The 19,159-nt window shown below is 52.6% G+C and overlaps 1 protein-coding gene across 1 annotated transcript; it reads right to left on the minus strand.

Moving 5' to 3' along the window:
* Nucleotides 1-918: 918 nt before the first annotated feature.
* Nucleotides 919-6,832, minus strand: LOC105497221 (potassium voltage-gated channel subfamily A member 7). The gene is made up of 2 exons (XM_011768172.3): nucleotides 6,170-6,832; nucleotides 919-4,997 (listed from the first exon to the last, which is right to left on the minus strand). The coding sequence occupies exons 1-2, from the start codon at nucleotides 6,722-6,724 to the stop codon at nucleotides 4,182-4,184; spliced, it is 1,371 nt and encodes a 456-aa protein (XP_011766474.2). The 5' UTR covers nucleotides 6,725-6,832; the 3' UTR covers nucleotides 919-4,181.
* Nucleotides 6,833-19,159: the final 12,327 nt, after the last annotated feature.

Consider the following 19,159-nt stretch of genomic DNA (forward strand, 5'->3'; position numbering starts at 1 on the left):
ACCGGGGAGAGGGTCTTGTCCTGAGCTCAGATAAGAGACATGCAAGGTATTATAGGACCCAGAGATAGACAGATGTGTCTTAAGAACAATCAGCTCCTTCCAGAAATGGTGCGCGGTGACAGATGAAGGCATGGAAAAGTGGGGAGAGACCAAAAGAAAGAGGGGGATCAAGACTAGAGAGAGTGGGGGAGGGCAGAAGCCCAGAGAGAAGACAGAGGCCCAGAGAGACTGAGGGCAGACCCTCCGGAGAAGGGGACAGAGCCCCTGAGAGACCCTCAGAAAGACAGGGATGGGATCGGAGCTAGAGCGTCTCAGGACAGTCATGAGGGCAGCCGGGCTCCTCACCCCACCACACCTCCACCCTGAGACTCTGCCTCCCTCTGCCTGTGCTATTTTCAGAAGGAAAATTGACACCTGCCTCAGGGGTCATCCCACACCCCCTCAGCCTAAATATAGCATGGCAAGGTGGCAGGAGGGTGTCCCCGGTTAGGGTGTTTCCTGCTCCTCACAGTTATTTATTGGTGGGGGGAAGGGCCACTTCCCAGGCTTTGGGTGTGTGTTCGGGTCACCTCTCTGGCTTCTCCACATTTCCCTGTTCCTAAACACCCAATACATCCTGCCCCATAGCAGGAGGACTCTAGACTCTAGCTTCTAGCTTCTAGTCCTGGAGGGGATAGTAGGGATGAGGTTTCCAAACAGAGTGACTGAGAAACAGTCTCTGTCCTCTTCCTGTCTGGATCTCTGTCCTCCTGTCTCTGGATTTCTGTCTCCCTCCAACTCTGGGTCTGTCCTTCTCTCTCTGGGTCTCTGTCCCCCCCTCTCTCTGAGTCTCTGGCCCCCTCTCTCTCTGAGTCTCTGGCCCCCTTCTCTGTGGTCTCTGTTCCCCCCCAGGTGCCTGTTCCCCCCCCCACCCCCGCTTTCTGGGTCCCAGTTTTCTTCTCTGGATATCTGTCTACCCTCACTGGGTCACAGTCTCCTTCTCTCTGAGTCTCTTGCATCCTCTCTCTTGGGGTCACTATCTGCTTCTCTTTCCCATTGTGGGGGTCTCTGTCCCCACTCCCGGCCATCTGCCCTCTTCCCCCTCGCCCTTGGATTTCTCTCTTTTGCTCTGGGCCCCTCCTCCCTCCTGGCCTCAGTTCGTCTCTGCATCTCCTCTTTAGGTCTCTGTGCTGGAGTCTGACTTGTCTCTTGTCACTGTGAGGTCCATCTCCATTCTATCCCTAAATGTGGCTTTCTCTCCTTTTCAGAGACAAGTGACTACCTAAAGCTTCTATTAATTTCAACCATTATCAAACTCTTCCCACCATCTGTACCTTCGTCTCTTTAGCTGTATGAAAAGGTGCTCAGATGAAACCAGGGGTTTCCACACTGAATTCCTGAGCTGCATTTCGAGTTGCCAAGAGGAGGCGTGTTCTCCTCCAAGCAGTTCCCTTCCCATGCTTCCCACTGGTGTCTCTAAGGAAGATTTATTTGACCCAAAAAAGGGGTGGGTATGGCTAAAAATAACAACAACAGTCTGTAAACCACTGAATAGGTTTTAATAAATTAATCCAAGTAAAGTACTTTGATACCAAAGGAAGCCCTATATGTGTTAGTGATTTCAGCCTTCCTTCTCCTCTAAATGCCCTTTGAGTTCTGAAAGAATTCTGAAAATGTTCGGCCTTGTGACCTTGGGTAACCTCCGCCGCTCTGAGCCTCAGTTTCCCTGTCTGTAAGAAATGAGGCTATGGAACTCAGGAGGACCTGTGTGTCCCAGCAGGCTGACGGGGCCATGTGAAGCAGACAGACAGCCTGCCTGGCCCCTGGGGACAAGCTACGAGACCTTGGGAAGCCACTCCCCTGCTCTGAGACTCAGGTTTCTCCCCTGGAAAACAGAGTGAGGCCCCCAGCCTGTCTGACAGCCTTCCTGAGCTTCGGGGAGGGTAGGTGACAGGCCTGGTTCAGGATCGTTCTGTGATTCTATGGAATAGACTGTACGTCACTCTTGGGTTCGGGGGCACCAACTTTTTCTACCTTTTTCTTCTTCTTTTTTCTTTTTTTTTTTTTTGAGACGGAGTCTCGCTCTGTCGCCCAGGCTGGAGTGCAGTGGCGCGATCTCGGCTCACTGCAAGCTCCGCCTCCCGGGTTCACGCCACTCTCCTGCCTCAGCCTCCTGAGTAGCTGGGACTAAAGGCGTCCGCCACCGCACCCGGCTAATTTTTTTGTATTTTGAGTAGAGACGGGGTTTCACCATGTTAGCCAGGATGGTCTCCATCTCCTGACCTCGTGATCTGCCCACCTCGGGCTCCCAAAGTGTTGGGATTACAGGCGTGAGCCACGCGCCTGGCCTTTTCTGCCTTTTTCTATTGTGGTTCTCTTTCCCTGAGACTCTGTTGTTCTGTCTCTAACTCTGGGTGCCTGACACTGCCCCCTGGGTCTCTGTCCCCCCACTCTTTTTGTTTGTTTGTTGAGACGGGGGCTCCCTCTGTCACCCAGGCTGGAGTGCAGTGATGCAATCATGGCTCAATGCAGCCTCTATTTCTCAGGGTCAAGGGATCCTTCTGCCTCAGCTTCCTGAGTAGCTGGGATCACAGGCATGTGCCACCACAGCTAATTTTTATATTTTTTGTAGAGATGGGGTCTCACCATGTTGCCCAGGCTGGTCTTGAACTTCTGGCCTCAATCAATCCCCCTTCCTTGGCATCTCAGAGTGCTGAGATTACAGGTGTGGGCCACTTCGCCCGGCTTCTATCCCCTGCTCTTGGTCTCTGTCACCTTCTCACTCTGGATTTCTGTTCCCCTTTTCTGCATCTCTGCCATACCCCACCCTCCAGGTCTTTGTCTTCCTCTCCCTGAGTCTCTATGTTGCTCCCTTTGGGTCTCTGTCTCTCTGGGTTTCCATCTCTTCCTTTTTCTGGGTCTCTTTCCCCATCCTTTTGGCTCTGTCCCTCTATCATGTCTGGACAGAGTACAGTTTTCTCCCCCTCTCCCCCTTCCCTTGTGGCTCTGACCTCCATGTCTGAGCATAGAACTGTAGGGGAGATTGGGGGTGAACAGCACAATAAAGTGGATGTGGGGTAAAGAGGAGGAGCATCCACCTTTTCCTAGTTCACCCCAGTCACCTCTGGATGAACACCCAATCCCATGGATAAAGAATCCAGTCCCACCCCCTACAGTGAGCTGGGGAGCCAGCTCAGCACATCTCCCAGAGCCCTCGCCACCGCATTTGCTCCCTGATACATGATGCTTCCTCATTGCTATTACCTTTGGGTCCTGGTGCTACCACTAAACGCAAAACAGCCCGATGTGGCCCTATGGAACTCACTCACACAGTCCAACTCAACCCAACTTCCTGTAGGACTCACATAGTGACACAACTCAATGGAACTCAACTCAACATGGCCCTATGAGATTCAAACAGTGGCATGACCCAACTGAACTGGCCTTACAAGGCCCATATGGTTGTACAACTCAACACAACTCAACTCGCTGTGGCCGTGAAAAATGTCTAGCCACACACCTCTACACAATTCAGCCCAGCAGAATTCTACAAGATTAATTTGGTCATACATACTTAACCCAATGTTACCTAGAAAGCTCAAATTCTACCACTTGACTCTTTACATTTCTACATGACTCACAAGTTCACAGAACTTAAAATAACATGGCCCTGGAAGAATCACAAAGCTACACAATTTCCACCATGTCTCAATGAAACTGAACACCACACACAATCAATCTCAACCATGCCATGGGGGACCATCTAACTTGACCCAACATGGCCCTAGGGGACCCACCAAACCACAGAATCCTACATAATGCAGCTAGACAACACTCACCCAGACTCACAACCCAACGAAACCCAACACTGACTAGGAAACTCACAAAATGATATGACCAAACCTATCTCAACACTACCCCAAAAGGCTCCATGAGCTTTGCACAACTCAGTGTAATATGAACCAATTGAGTCTTCATTAACACAACACAACTCATTGCCATTCGCTGCTGCTTCAGGAGATACCCACAGGAGCTACCAAACCACACAACCCAAGACCCAACAAGACTCAGTGTTTCCCCACTCGTTACCACTTAACCTAGCTCTTCCTAAACCCAATCCCCTCCCCCCAGCCTTGCCCTCCACCCTGCCCTCCCTCCCTCCCTCTAGGGAGGTGTGAGGTCCTGCAGACCTCAACTGTCCCTCACACTTCGGTGACCAGATGTTTCCCTGGGGGTGCCCAGAGTGGAGGTGGTAGCTCAGGTACCTCCCCATCCACCAGCCCCCCATTGGCCTTGCCCTCCAGTGGGCCACAAGGCTGCGTGTCCACATGGCTGAACATCCCAGCCTCTTCGCCCTCTGTCTCCCGGTGATAAAAGTAGCTGAAATTGGAGACAATGACGGGCACAGGCAGGGAAATGGTCAGCACGCCGGCAATGGCACACAGAGAGCCCACTATCTTGCCACCTACAGTGACAGGTGCCATGTCTCCATAGCCAACTGTAGTCATGGTGACCACCGCCCACCAGAAGGACTCAGGGATGCTAGTGAAATGGGAGTCCACCCGGTCGACTTCGGCAAAGTAGACCGCGCTGGAAAAGAGGACCACACCGATGAAGAGGAAAAAGATGAGGAGGCCCAGCTCACGCATGGAGGCCCGAAGCGTCTGGCCCAAGATTTGCAGGCCCTTTGAGTGCCGGGACAGCTTGAAGATGCGGAAGACACGCACCAATCGGATGACTCTCAGGATGGCCAGTGACATGGCCTGTTGGCCCACCCCTCGCTGCCGGGCCAGCTCGGTGCCTAGTGCCACAAAGTAGGGCAGGATAGCCACAAAATCGATGAGGTTCATCACGTTCTTGAAGAAGATCGCCTTGCTTGGACAGGCCAGGAGGCGTACTAGCAGCTCAAAGGAGAACCAACAAATACACAGCGTCTCCACTACGAAGAATGGGTCATTGAAGGGCAGGCGGGGTGGATTTCCAGGCACTTGGCTGGAGCCATTCAGCCGAGCGGGGAACTGCAGGGAGGAAAGTGTTCAGGGAGGGTCAGGCTGGGGCGGGGACACGGGGACAGCCTTAATCATCATTTAAATACCCAGCTCCTCTTTACACACTGGTCAGTAGCCGCTGCACCAAGGCCCTCGGTGACCTGGTTGTCCCAGACTTCCTCCCAGGATCCCAGGAATCATCCCTGGGCCATTGACTTTCTGGTTTCCTGACCGGGTGGGTGGCTGGAGAGGTGGTTCCTGCCCCTTCATGCCTGGGAACTCATGTTTGAGTAGGGTGCAACCTCTTCTCTCCGAAAGTCCCGCCTCCACTGTTGATTTTCTAGATGCGGAGGGTCCCTGCCCTGGCCCCACCACCTTGTGCCTAGCTTTTCCTTGCCCTCCCCTGTCCCAGCCCAGACTATAATGCGGCCGGGCGCGGTGGCTCACGTCTGTAATCCCAGCACTTTGGGAAGCTGAGGCGGGCAGATCACGAGGCCAGGAGATAGAGACCATCCTGGCCCACATGATGAAACCCAATCTCTACTAAAAATACAAAAATTAGCCGGGCGTGGTGGCCTGCACCTGTAATCCCAGCTACTTAGGAGGCTAAGGCAGGAGAATCGCTTGAACCCGGGAGGCGGAGTTTGCAGTGAGCCAAGATAGCGTCATTGCACTCCAGCCTGGGCGACAGAGCAAAACTCTGTCTCACAGAAAAAAAAAAAAAAAAAAAAAAGAAAGACCTCTGCAAGCTGAGCACTAGGCCCCTCCTCTGGCCCCTAAGCCTGGCTTTCTTTCCATAGATTCCTCCTACTCTTACCCCTCGGGCTCCAGCACCCTCAGCTGGCGTTATTCAGGGCCTGGCTTTCATCACCCCAGCACATCCTTCCCAGCCGCACAGACCCCGGAGTTTTCAGGCTCTCCTGGGGCCCCTCAGCTCTGATTTTTAAGGTTCCTGTCCTCCTACCCCTTGCACCAAGCGCCCTGCCCTCTGCTCACCGGGTTTCTCACTGACCTCAACCCCACCTTCTGATGGGGCCGGTCCTCCGACTTGGATCCTCAGGCCCCGCCTCCCGTCCACCCTGTCTTTGGCTGGCCCACCCCTCGCAGCCCCTGGCCCCGCCTTATTATTGGCCAGGTCCCCTCTGGACCCCGCCCATCTCCTCCCAAACCCCGCCCATCTCCACCCACGCCCCGCCTCTCACCGGGCCAGCTGCGGCTACAGCAGCAAGCCCCGGGCCGTCGCGGTCGTCGCGGAAGTCAGGCAGCGTCTCGAGGCAGAAGACGACGATGGAGACGAGGATGACCAGCACCGAGACTACGGCGAGCACGCGCGCGGCCTGCGAGCTCTCGGGAAACTCGAAGAGCAGCCACAGCTGGCGCGCGAAGGCGCGGCGGGGCAGGGGGCGCTCAGGCGGCACCGGGCAGCCCTCGTCCTCGCGCAGGCGCGCCAGGGCCGCCGCACCCAGCCCGTAGAAGGCCACCTCCTCCAGGAAGACGTCGAGCGGCACGTGCGCCGGCCGCCGCAGCCGCCCGCCCGACTGGTAGTAGTAGAGCACGGCGTCGAAGCTGGGCCGGTGCCGGTCGAAGAAGTACTCGCGGCGTGCGTCGTCGTAGAAACGGCCGCGGCGCGCGGGGTCCCCTAGCAGAGTGTCCGGGAAGCGGCCCAGCGTGCGCGCCCGCGTCTCGAAGCGCAGCCCCGCCACGTTAAGCACCAGCCGCTCGCAGCAGCCGCACGGCGGCGGGCACCGCGGCTCCATGGCGCGCGCAGCCCCGGCGACCCGCGAACGGACGTGTGGCCCCGATGCCCGGCCCCGGTGCGGCCCCGCCTCGGCCGCCGCCGCCGCCCCAGCCCCAGCTCGGTGTCCGGTGTCCGCGCGTAAAAATAGCCCGGCAGGGCGGCCAGGGCGCGGGGGAGGGGGCACTGTGACCCCAGCGGAGCGGAGGGCGACAGGGCGACCGCGCGCCCTCTGCCGGGACGGCCGACCTGCCCCGCCGCCGCCGCCAGCGCCTGCTCTGTGCCTTTGCCGTCCCGGGGTCCCCTTTTCCTCTGTCCCTCTGCCGCCGGGATCTTGTCCTGCGTCTCTCCAAGTTTCCATGTGCGTGTGTCTCGTCAGAATCTGAGCCTTCGGTTGCAGCGGCCTCTTTTTCCTTTCTTTTTATTTTATTTTATTTTATTTTTGAGACACAGTTTCCCTCTGTCGCCCAGGCTGGAGTGCAGTGGCAGGATCTCGGCTCACTGCAACAACCTCTGCCTCCCGGGCTCAAGCGGTTCTCGTGCCTCAGCCTAACTAGTAGCTGGAATTACAGGTGCCACCAAGCCCAGCTAATTTCTTTTTTCTTTTTCAGTAGAGACGGGGTTTCGCCATGTTGGCCAGGCAGTTCTGGTACTCCCGACCTCAAGTGATATTTCCGCCTTGGCCACCCAAGGTGCTGGAGTTACAGGGGTGACCCGCCGTGCCCGGCCTGGAGTTGCCTTTTTGCACCTCTGTCTCTCTCTTGTGTTTCTGTATCCAGCTGTCCCCTGTGGGTCTCTGTCTCTGTTGGGATGTATCTCTGAGTATCTCCATGAGTCATTTATTTCTGAGATTCGTCGTTCCGGGGCCCTCTGTATGGGTCCGTCTGCCAGCCTCTACGTCTTCATCTCCGTCTTTATTTTGACTCTTGGTCTGTCTCCGTTTATCTCTTGTCTCTCTTGGTCTCTTTGTCTCTCCTCTCTAGGTCTCTTTTTGCTCATTATCTCTTAGCCCTCCATGCCTCTGCCTCAGGCTTCCTCTCCCCCTCCCCTTTGGGTCTCCCCTTAGCGTGCCTAGAGGACTTAGAGTCTCGGGAGTCATTATCTCTGAATCTCTCCCTGACCATCACCCCATGTGGGTCCTGCCACAGTCCCGCTGGCTGTCCCGTCCTAGGGTCACTCTGGCAGCTGCAAACCACTGAGCAGTGCACGCACGCCCCATTCTCTCCCCAGAGTTCGCCCTGGAGTCTCCACCTGGCTTCTTCGCAAGACTCTGAGATCCAGCAGGGCCTGAGCTGTGGCTATGACTCTCGCAAAAGGAGGCTGGGCTTGCCAGGAACGGTGAGGGTTGAGGGTGTGGGCCGGGGAGATGCCACAGGGTCATTCTCAGGAACTGAAGGGCGTAGAGACAAGACGGTGGCCTTCTAGGCACTGGTGTCCGGTGACACTGCATAAAAATAGCCCCATCGGATGGGCTTGGGGGAAGTGGAGGGGATTGATCACCGAGACTCCCAGGAAAGAACTCCCGGTCGCCCTCTGCTGGGGGTGTGGAGAGAGGCACTAAGTGGTTAGAACACCCTGCTAATCCTGGCGCTCTTTATCTGTCTTCTTTCCTTCCATTCCTGCTTCCTTCCTCCCTTCCTCCCTTCTCTATCTTTTCTTTTCTTTTCTTTTTTCTTTCTCTTGAGACAGTTTCACTCTTGTTGTCCAGGCTAGAGTGCAGTGGTGTGATCTCAGCTCACTGCAACCTCTGCCTGCGGATTTCAAGCGATTCTCCTGTCTCAGCCTCCTGAGTAGGTGGGATTCCAGGCACCCGTCACTATGCCCACCTAATTTTTGTATTTTTAGTAGAGACAGGGTTTCACCATGTTGGCTAGGCTGGTCTCAAACTCCTGACCTCGTGAACTGCCTGCCTTGGCCTCTCAAAGTACTGGGATTACAGGTGTGAGCCACTGCTCCCAGGCCTTTCTTTTTCTTTTATTTATTTTTTTTTTTTTGAGACAGAGTCTTGCACAGTTGCCCAGGCTAGAGTGCAGTGGCGCGATCTTGGCTCACTGCAACCTCCGCCTCCTGAATTCAAGCAATTCTGCTGCCTCAGCCCCCCGAGTAGCTGGGATTACAGGCGTCTGCCACCACACGAGGCTAATTGTATTTTTAGTAGAGGCGAGGTTTTGCCATGATGGCCAGGCTGGTCTCAAACTCCTGATCTCAGGTGATCTGCCCACCTCAGCCTCCCAAAGTGCTGGGATTACAGGCATGAGCCACTGCACCCCGCGCTCTTCTTTCTTTCTCTTTCTTTTCTTTTCTTCCTTTTTCTTTCCTTTTTTTTTTTTTTTTTTTTTTTTGAGATGGGGTCTCACTCTGTCACCCAGGCTGGAGTCTAGTGGCACTGCTCACCGCAGCCTCAACTTTCTAGGCTCAAATTATCTCCCAGTTTTTTTTTTTTTTTTTTTTTGAGCCAGGGTTTCTCTCTTGTTGCCCAGGCTGGAGTGCCATGGTGCAATCTTGGCTCACCGCAACCTCCGCCTCCCAGGTTCAGGTGATTCTCCTGCCTCAGCCTCTCAAGTAGCTGGGATTACAGGCATGTGCCACCATGCCCAGCTAATTTTGTATTTTTAGTAGAGACGGGATTTCTCCATGTTGATCAGTCTGGTCCGAACTATTGACCTCAGGTGATCTGCCTGCCTTGGCCTCCCAAAGTGCTGGGATTACAGGTGTGAGCCACCATGCATGGCTATTTTTTGTAATTTTTGTAGAAGCGGGGTCTTGCTATGTTGCCCAGGCTGGTCTTCTACTCCTGAGCTCAAGCAATCCACCATACTAGACCTCTCCAAGTGCTAGGATTACAGGTGTAAACCACCGTACCTACCCTTTTTGGGGTGCTGTGTCCCCTGGACTTCTGTATCCCTCTCTCTGGGTCTCTATCTTTCCTCTGTCTAAGTCTGTTCATTTATTTCATGGTCTTTGGCCTTCTCTATTTCTCTTTGTCCCCCAACTTTCTGGTCTCTGTCTCCTCTTTTCTCCCATTCTCGTTTTTTCTTGTTTGTTTGTTTTAGCTTTTGTTTTGAGTCAGAGTCTTGCTCTTGTTGCCCAGGCTGGAGTGCAGCGGCACAATCTCGGTTCACTGCAACCTCCGCCTCCCGGGTTCAAGTGATTCTGCTGCCTCAGCCTCCTGAGTAGCTGGGATTACAGGCGTGCACCACCACACCAGCTAATTTTTTTTTTTTTGAGATGGGGTCTCGCTGTGTCGCCCAGGCTGGAGTCCAGTGGTATGATCTTGGCTTACTGCAACCTTTGCCTCCTGGGTTCAAGTGATTCTCCTGCCTCAGCTTCCCGAGTAGCTGGGATTACAGGTGTGCGCAACCACACCAGGCTAATTTTTGTATTTTTAGTAGAGATGGGGTTTCACCATGTTGGCCAGGCTGGTCTCAAACTCCCAACCTCATGATCCGCCCACCTCGGCATCCCAAAGTGCTGGGATTACAAGCGTGAACCACCGCGCCCAACCTAATTTTTGTATTTTTAGTAGAGATGAGGTTTCATCATGTTGGCCAGGCTGGTCTCGAACTCCTAACTTTAAGGGATCCACCTGATACGGCCTCCCAAAGTGCTGAGATTACAGACGTGAGCCACCGCACCCAGCCAAGGTGCCATTTTTTCTCAATAAGTTAGAACAAAATTTAAAAGGTGGGTCAGGCACTGGGCTCACTCCTGATATCCCAGCACTTTGGGAGGCCAAGGTGGCTGGATTGCCTGAGGTCAGGAGTTCAAGACAAGCCTAGTCAACATGGTGAAACCCCGTCTCTACTAAAAATACAAAAATTAGCTGGGTAGGGTGGCTCGCGCCTGTAATCCCAGCTACTCTGGAGACTGAGGAGGGAGAATCACCTGAACCTGGGAGGTGGAGGTTGCAGTGAGCTGAGATGGCACCACTGCACTCCAGCCTGGGCGACAGAATGAGACTCTGTCTCAAAAACAAAACAAAAAGCCAGGTGTGGTTGTGCACCCCAGTAATCCAGCTACTTGGGAGGCTGAGGTGGAAGGATCATTTAAGCCAAGGAAGTCAAGGCTACAGTGAGCTATGATCACACCACTGCGCTCTAGCCTGCTTGACAAAGGAAGACCCTGTCTCAAAAAAATAAAAAATAAAAAATTAAGGCAGATGAGTTAGGGAGATTATTTTGGATCAGTTGGGTAGGCATACTAATCATAAAGGTCTTTAAAATAGGGATGTGGCTGGGCACTGTGGCTCACGCCTGTAATCCCAGCACTTTGGGAGGCTGAGGCGGGTGGATCACCTGAGGCCAGGAGTTCAAGACCAGCCTGGCCAACATGGCAAAACCCCATCTCTACTAAAAATAACAAAAATTAGCTGGGCATGGTGGCGGTCGCCTGTAATCCCAGTGACTGGGGAGGCTGAGGCAGGAGAATTGCTTGCACCCAGGAGGTGGAGGCCTCAGTGAGCCAAGACTGAGCCACCGCACTCCAGCCTGGGCAACAGAGTGAGATTCTGTCTCAAAAAATAAAATAAATAAATAAATAAGAGGGATGCAGGAAGGTCTGATTCATGGAAGATGTGAGGATGGACATAGAGGTCAGAGAAGAGAGGATGCCAATGGTGCTGGCTTTGAAGTTTGAAGACGGAGGAACAGCCATGAGCCAAGGAATGGGGGTGGCTTCCTGAAGCTAGAAAAGGCAAGGAAACAGACTCTCCCCTAGAGCCTCCAGAAGAAACACAGCCCTGCCACCCCATTTTAGACGTCTAACTTCTAGAACTGCATTCTTTTTTTTTTTTTTGAGACGGAGTCTCGCTCTGTCACCCAGGCTGGAGTGCAGTGGTGTGATCTCGGCTCACTGCAATTTCTGCCTCCCGGGTTCACGCCATTCTCCTGCCTCAGCCTCCCAAGTAGCTGGAACTACAGGCGCCCGCCACCATGCCCGGCTAATTTTTTTTTTTTTTTTTTTTTTTTTTTTTTGAGACGGAGTCTCGCTCTGCTGCCCAGGCTGGAGTGCAGTGGCCGGATCTCAGCTCACTGCAAGCTCCGCCTCCCGGGTTCACGCCATTCTCCTGCCTCAGCCTCCCGAGTAGCTGGGACTACAGGTGCCGCCACCTCGCCCGGCTAGTTTTTTGTATTTTTAAAGTAGAGACGGGGTTTCACCGTGTCAGCCAGGATGGTCTCGATCTCCTGACCTTGTGATCCGCCCGTCTCGGCCTCCCAAAGTGCTGGGATTACAGGCTTGAGCCACCGCACCCGGCCCCGGCTAATTTTTTTTTTTGTATTTTAGTAGAGACGGGGTTTCACCATGTTAGCCAGGATGGTCTCGATCTTCTGACCTCGTGATCCACCCGTCTCGGCCTCCCAAAGTGCTGGGATTACAGGCATGAGCCACCGTGCCTGGCCTAGAACTGCATTCTAATAAACTTGTGTTGTTTTAAGCCACTAAGTTCGTGGTAAGTTGTAGTGGCAATAAGAAAATAATACAGTCGGCCGGGCGCGGTGGCTCAAGCCTGTAATCCCAGCACTTTGGGAGGCCGAGACGGGCGGATCACGAGGTCAGGAGATCGAGACCATCCTGGCTAACACGGTGAAACCCCGTCTCTACTAAAAAATACAAAAATCTAGCCGGGCGAGGTGGCGGGCGCCTGTAGTCCCAGCTGCTCGGGAGGCTGAGGCAGGAGAATGGCGTAAACCCGGGAGGCGGAGCTTGCAGTGAGCTGAGATCCGGCCACTGCAGTCCAGCCTGGGCAACAGAGCAAGACTCCGTCTCAAAAAAAAAAAAAAAAAAAAAGAAAATAATACAGTCAGACTCTCCCAGAGTCTTCTCTGAGGGTTATGGTAGCTTTTTTTTTTTTTTTTTTTTTTTTTTTGAGACAGCGTCTTGCTCAGTTGCCCAGGCTGGAGTGCAGTGGCTTGATCTCTGCTCACTGCAAGCTCTGCCTCCCAGGTTTACACCATTCTCCTGCCTCAGCCTCCCGAGTAGCTGGGACTACAGGTGCCCACCACCACGTCCAGCTAATTTTTTTGCATTTTTTTAGTAGACATGGGATTTTCCCCTGTTAGCCAGGATGGTTGTGATCTCCTGACCTCGTGATCCGCCCGCTTCGGCCTTCCAAAGTGCTGGGATTACAGGCGTGAGCCTCCGCACCCGGCCTTTTTTTTTTTTTTTTTAGGCAGAGTCTCACTCTGTTGCCCAGGCTGAAGTGCAGTGGTGCGATCTCAGCTCACTGCAGTCTCCGCCTCCCAGGTTCAAGCAAGTCTCCTGCTTCAGCCTCCCGAGTAGCTGAGATTACAGGTGTGCACCACCATGCCCAGCTAATTTTCTTTAAAATTTTTGATAAAGATAAGGGCTCACTATGTTGCCCAGGCTGGTCTTAAATTCCTGGGCTCAAACAATCCTCTCGCCTCAGCCTCCCAAAGTGCTAGGATTATATGTGTGAGCCACTGGCCCTGCTCTTTTTTTTTTTTGAGACAGTCTTGCTCTGTCACCCAGGCTGGAGTGCAGTGGCGCAATCTTGGCTCACTGCAACCTCCACCTCCCGGGTTCAAACAATTCTCCTGCCTCACCCTCCCAAGTATCTGGGACTACAGGCGCGTGCCACCATGCCCGGTTAAATTTTTTTTGTATTTTAGGTGGAGATGGGGTTTCACTGTGTTATCCAGGCTGGTCTCGATTTCCTGACCTTGTGATCTACCCGACTTGGCCTCCCAAAGTGCTGTGATTACAGGCATGAGCCACTGTGCCCAGTCTGATTTTTGGTCTCACTACGTTGGCCAGGCTGGTCTTGAACTCCTGACCTGAGGTAATCCACCCACCTCAGCCTTCCAAAGTGCTGGGATTACAAGTGTGAAGCTATTGTGCTGGGCCCATTTTGTTTCATTTTCACTTTGAACTATTTTTAGCCTTACAGAAGAATTACAAATATTATACAGACATTTAAAAAATATCTATCACCCAGGTTCCCCAAATGTTAAAATGTTGCATTGCTTTGGCAACGTTTGTTAATGTTCAGACATTGGCCGGAGCAGTGGCTCATGCCTGTAATCCTTGCACTTTGGGAGGCTGGGGGGCACGGATCACCTGAGGTCAGGAGTTTGAGACCCAGCCTGGCCAACATGGTGAAACCCTGTCTCTACTAGAAGTACAAAAATTAGCCAGGCATGGTGGCGGGCCCCTGTAGTCCCAGCTACTCCAGAGGCTGAGGCAGGAGAATTGCTTGAACCCGGGAGGTGGAGGTTGCGGTGAGCCAAGATCGTGCCACTGCACTCCAGCCTGGGAGAAAGAGCGAGACTCTGTCTCAAAAAAACAAAAAGCAAAAAAACAAGACGTTGAGGTGGCAGAATACTTTTGACAAAATGACAGAGTTCATTCAGGTTTTCTGTTTCCACTAATGTCTTTTTCCCATGCCAGGCTGCAGTCTGGGTTACTATGTTGCATTTGGTTGTCATACCTGCTTAGTCTTCTGCAATCTGTGATAGTTTGTTACTTTTTCCTTGTCTTTCATGATCTGGAAACTGAAAGAATACTAGTCAGTTGTTTTGTAGATTGTCTCTCAATTTGTGTTCCTCTGATCTGTTATCTTGATTGGTTTGAGGTTATATTTTTTGTGGGGTGGGGGGAGAGAGAATGCCACAGAGAGGCATTGCTCTTCTCATTATATCATACTGGGGGCATACGACGTCCATATGCCGTATCACTGGTGATGTTAACGTTTTTTTCTTGAGACAAGGTGTCACTCTGTTGCCCAGGCCGGAATGCCGTGGCTATTGCAGCTCCCTGCAGCCTTGACCTCCCAGGCTCAAGCAGATCCTCCCACCTCAGCCTCCCAAGTAGCTGGGACTACAGACCTGACCCACCACACCCGGATAATTTACATTTATCTTTTTCTTTTCTTTCTTTCTTTCTTTTTTTTTTTAAACGTACTTTGACTCTTGTCACCCAGGCTGGAGTGCAATGGCACGATCTCGGCTCACTGAAACCTCTGCCTCCTGGGTTCGAGCGATTCTCCTGCCTCAGCCTCCCAAGTAGCTGGGATTGCAGGCACCCACCACCATGCCTGGCTAATTTTTTGTATTTTTAGTATAGATGGGGTTTCACCATATTGGCCAGGCTAATCTTGAACTCCTGGCCTCAAATGATCTGCCCGCCCCTGACTCCCAAAGTGCTGGGATTACAAGCATGAGCCACCGCACCTGGCCCACGTCTTTTCTTTATACATTGCCCTGTCTCAGGTATTCCTTTTTAGCAATGTGAAATGGATTCACACAGAAATTAGCAGAGGGGGGCATTGCTATAAAGCTACCTGAAGATGGCCAGGCACGGTGGCTCAAGCCTGTAATCCCAGCACTTTGGGAGGCCGAGGCGGGCGGATCACGAGGTCAGGAGATTGAGACCATCCTGGCTAACACGGTGAAACCCTGTCTCTACTAAAAAAATACAAAAAACTAGCCAGGTGAGGTGGCGGACGCCTGTAGTCCCAGCTACTCGGGAGGCTGAGGCAGGAGAATGGCGTAAACCCGGGAGGCAGAGCTTGCAGTTAGCTGAGATCCGGCCACTGCACTCCAGCCTGGGCAACAGAGCCAGACTCCGTCTCAAAAAAAAAAAAAAAAAAAAAGGCCGGGCATGGTGGCTCAAGCCTGTAATCCCAGCACTTTGGGAGGCCGAGACGGGCGGATCACGAGGTCAGGAGATCGAGACCATCCTGGCTAACATGGTGAAACCCTGTCTCTACTAAAATACAAAAAAAAATTAGCCGGGCGAGGTGGCGGGCGCCTGTAGTCCCAGCTTCTTGGGAGGCTGAGGCAGGAGAATGGCGTGAACCCAGGAGGCGGGGCTTGCAGTGAGCTGAGATCCGGCCACTGCACTCCAGCCTGGGCAACAGAGCCAGACTCCATCTCAAAAAAAAAAAAAAAGAAAAGAAAAAAAGAAAAGATACCTGAAGATGTGGAAGCAGCTTTAGAATGGGTTAGTGGACAGACGTTAGAAGAGTTTGGAGGGGCCATAAGAGCATAACAACATCAGGAAAAATTTGGAACTTCTTAGAGACTGGTTAAATGGTTGTGACCAAAATGCTGATGGAAATGTGGAGAGTGAAGTTCAGGCTGATGAGGCCTCAGGTGGAAATGAGGAATTGTTGGGAACTGGAGTAAAACTCACTTGTGCTACAATCTAGCAAAGAGCCTGGTGCATTGTTTCCATGCTGCAGTGATTTGTGGAAGGTTAAGAATGGTGCTTTGGGAGGCCGAGGAGGGCAGATGACGAGGTCGGGAGATCAAGACCATCCAGGCCAACATGGTGAAACCCTGTCTCTACCAAAAATACAAAAGTTAGCTGGGCGTGGTGGCACGCGTTTGTAATCCCAGCTACTGAGGAGGCTGAGGCAGAAGAATCACTTGGAACTGTGAGGCAGAGGTTGCAGTGAGCCGAGATCGTGCCATTCTCCAGCCTGGTGACAGAACTAGATTCCGTCTCAAAAAAAAAAAAAAGGAATTTATAATTAAAAGGGTGCCAGGCATGGTGGCTCAGCTGGACGTGGTGACTCACACCTGGCTGAGGCAGGTGGATCACTTGAGGTCAAGAGTTCAAGATCAGCCAGGCCAACATGGTGAAACTCCATCTCTACTAAAAATACAAAAATTAGCTGGGCATGGTGGTGGGCGCCTGTAATCCCAGCTACTTGGGAGGCTGAGGAAGGAGAATCACTTGAACCTGGGAGGCGGAGGTTGCAGTGAGCTGAGATTGCACCACTGTACTCCAGCCTGGGTGACAGAGTGAGACTCTATCTCAAAAAAAAAAAAAAAAGAAAAAAGGCCAGGCACGGTGGCTCACACCTGTAATCCCAGTACTTTGGGAGGCCGAGGCAGGTGGATCACGAGGTCAGGAGATCAAGACCATCCTGGCTAACACAGTGAAACCCCGTCTCTACTAAAAATACAAAAGATTAGCCAGGCATGGTGGTGGGTGCCTGTAGTCCCAGCTTCTCGGGAGGCTGAGGCAGGAGAATGGCGTGAACCTGGGAGGCGGAGCTTGCAGTGAGCCAAGATGGACCACTGCACTCCAGCCTGGGCAGCAGAGCGAGACTTCGTCTTAAATAAGTAAATAAATAAATAAATAAAGGGAGGCAGCCAGGCTCTGTGTCATGTGCCTGTACTCCCAGCTACTTGGAGGCTGAGGCAAGAGGATTGTTTGAGCCCAGGAGTTCTGGGCTGTAATGTGTTATGCTGATTGGGTGTCCATACCAAGTTTGGCTTCAATATGGTGACCTCCCAGGCGTGGGAGATTACCAGGTTGCCTAGCAGGGGGTGAACTGACCTAGGCTGGAAGTGGAGTAGGTCAAAACTCCTGTGTTGATCAGGAGTGGGATCATACCTGTGAATAGCCACTGCCCACAAGCCTGAGTGACACAGTGAGACCCTGTCTCTGAAAAATCCATCAGTAAATAGGAAACACAGCATAAAAGTTTGGAAAAGTCACAACCTGGCAATGTGGTAGAGAAGAGAAGAGCATTTTTTAGGAGAGAAATACAAGCAGGCTGTATTGCCTTGCTAGAGAGGTTTGCATGACTAAAAGAGAGCCAAGTGCTAACAGCCAAAACAATGGGAAAAAGGCCTTGAAGGCATTTCAGGAGTCTTCAAAACAACCTCCCCCATCAGAGGCTCTGAGGCATATGAGGAAAGAGTGGTTTCTTGGGCCAGATCCAGGGCCCTGTCTCTTGTTCAGCCTGGAGACACTGCTTCCCTGCATCCCTACTGCTCCATCTCCAGCCATGACTCACAGGGCCCCAAGTATAGCTTGGGCCACCACTCCAGAGGGTGCAAGCCATAAAATTTGGCAGCTTTCATGTGGGATTAAGCCTGTAGGTGCACAGAATGCAAGAGTGAAGGAAGCTTAGCAGCTCCCACCTAGATTTCAGAGGATGTGTAGGAAAGCCTGGCTGTCCAGGCAGAAGTTGGCTGCACGGTTGGAGTCCCTACAGAGAGCTTCTACTAGGATATTGCCAAGGGGGAAAGGTGGGGTTGGAGGCCCAACATAGAGTCCCCACCAGGGCGCTGACTAGTGGAGCTGTGAGAAGGGGACCCCTGCCCTCTAGACCACAGAGTGATAGATCTGCCAGCAGATTGTACCCTGAGCCTACAACAGCTACAGACACTAAACTCCAACCTGTGTGAGGAGACATTGGGGCTGGACTCTGCTACCCAAGACTTTCGGAGCCCACTCTTTGCACCAGTGTGCCCTGGATGCAGGACATGGAATCAGGGATTATTTTGGAGCTGTATTTTTTTTTTTTTTTTTTTTGAGACAGTCTTGCTCTGTCGCCCAGACTAGAGTACAGTGGTGCAATCTTGGCTCACTGCAACCTCTGCCTCCTGGGTTCAAGCGATTCTTCTGCCTCAGCCTCCTGAGTAGCAGGGATTACAGGCACCCACTACCACGCCTGGCTAATTTTTGTATTTTCAGTAGACACGGGGTTTCACCATCTTGGCCAGGCTGGTCTTGAATTCCTGACCTCGTGATCCACCCACCTTGGCCTCCCAAAGTGCTGGAATTACAGGTGTGAACCACTGCGCCCGGCCAGAGCTTTAAAGTTTAATGTCTCCTTTGCTGTGTTTCAGACCTCTGTTTTTTGTTTTTGTTTTTTTTTTTTTAGACTGAGTCTCGCTCTGTCGCCCAGGCTGGAGTGCAGTGGCCCAATCTCCGCTCACTGCAAGCTCCGCCACCTCCCAGGTTCACGCCATTCTCCTGCCTCAGCCTCCCAAGAAGCTGGGACTACAGGTGCCTGCCACCACGCCTGGCTAATTTTTTTGTATTTTTAGTAGAGATGGGGTTTCACCATGTTAGCCAGGATGGTCTCGAACTCCTGACCTCGTGATCCGCCCACCTCGGCCTCCCAAAGTGCTGGGATTACACGCATGAGCCACTGCACCCAGCCAGACTTCTGTTAAGCCTATTATCCCTTTCCTTTGGCAGATTTCTCCCTTTTATTTTATTATATATATTTTTTTATTGTTGTTGTTTTGTTTTTTTGAGACAAAGTCTCACTCTGTTGCCAGGCTGGAGTATAGTGGCGCAATCTTGGCTCACCGCAACCTCTGCTTCCCGGGTTCAAGCGATTCTCCTGCCTCAGCCTCCCAAGTAGCTGGGACAACAGGCACAGGCCACCATGCCCAGCTAATTTTTGTAGTTTTAATAGAGATGGGGTTTCACCATGTTGGCCAGGATGGTCTCAATCTCCTGACCTCATGATCTGCCTGCCTCGGCCTCCCAAAGTGCTGGGATTACAGGTGTGAGCCACTGTGCCCAGTCATTATTATTTTTTGAGATAGAGTCTTGCTCTGTCCAGGCTGGAGTGCAGTGGCACAATCTCAGCTCACTGCAACCTCCACCTCCCAGGTTCAAGCAATTCTCCTGCCTTAGCCTTCGAAGTAGCTGGGATTACAGGTGCCCGCCACCATGTCCAGCT

Source organism: Macaca nemestrina, chromosome 20 (genome assembly GCF_043159975.1).
Source record: "Macaca nemestrina isolate mMacNem1 chromosome 20, mMacNem.hap1, whole genome shotgun sequence".
Classification (NCBI taxonomy): Eukaryota; Metazoa; Chordata; class Mammalia; order Primates; family Cercopithecidae; genus Macaca; species Macaca nemestrina.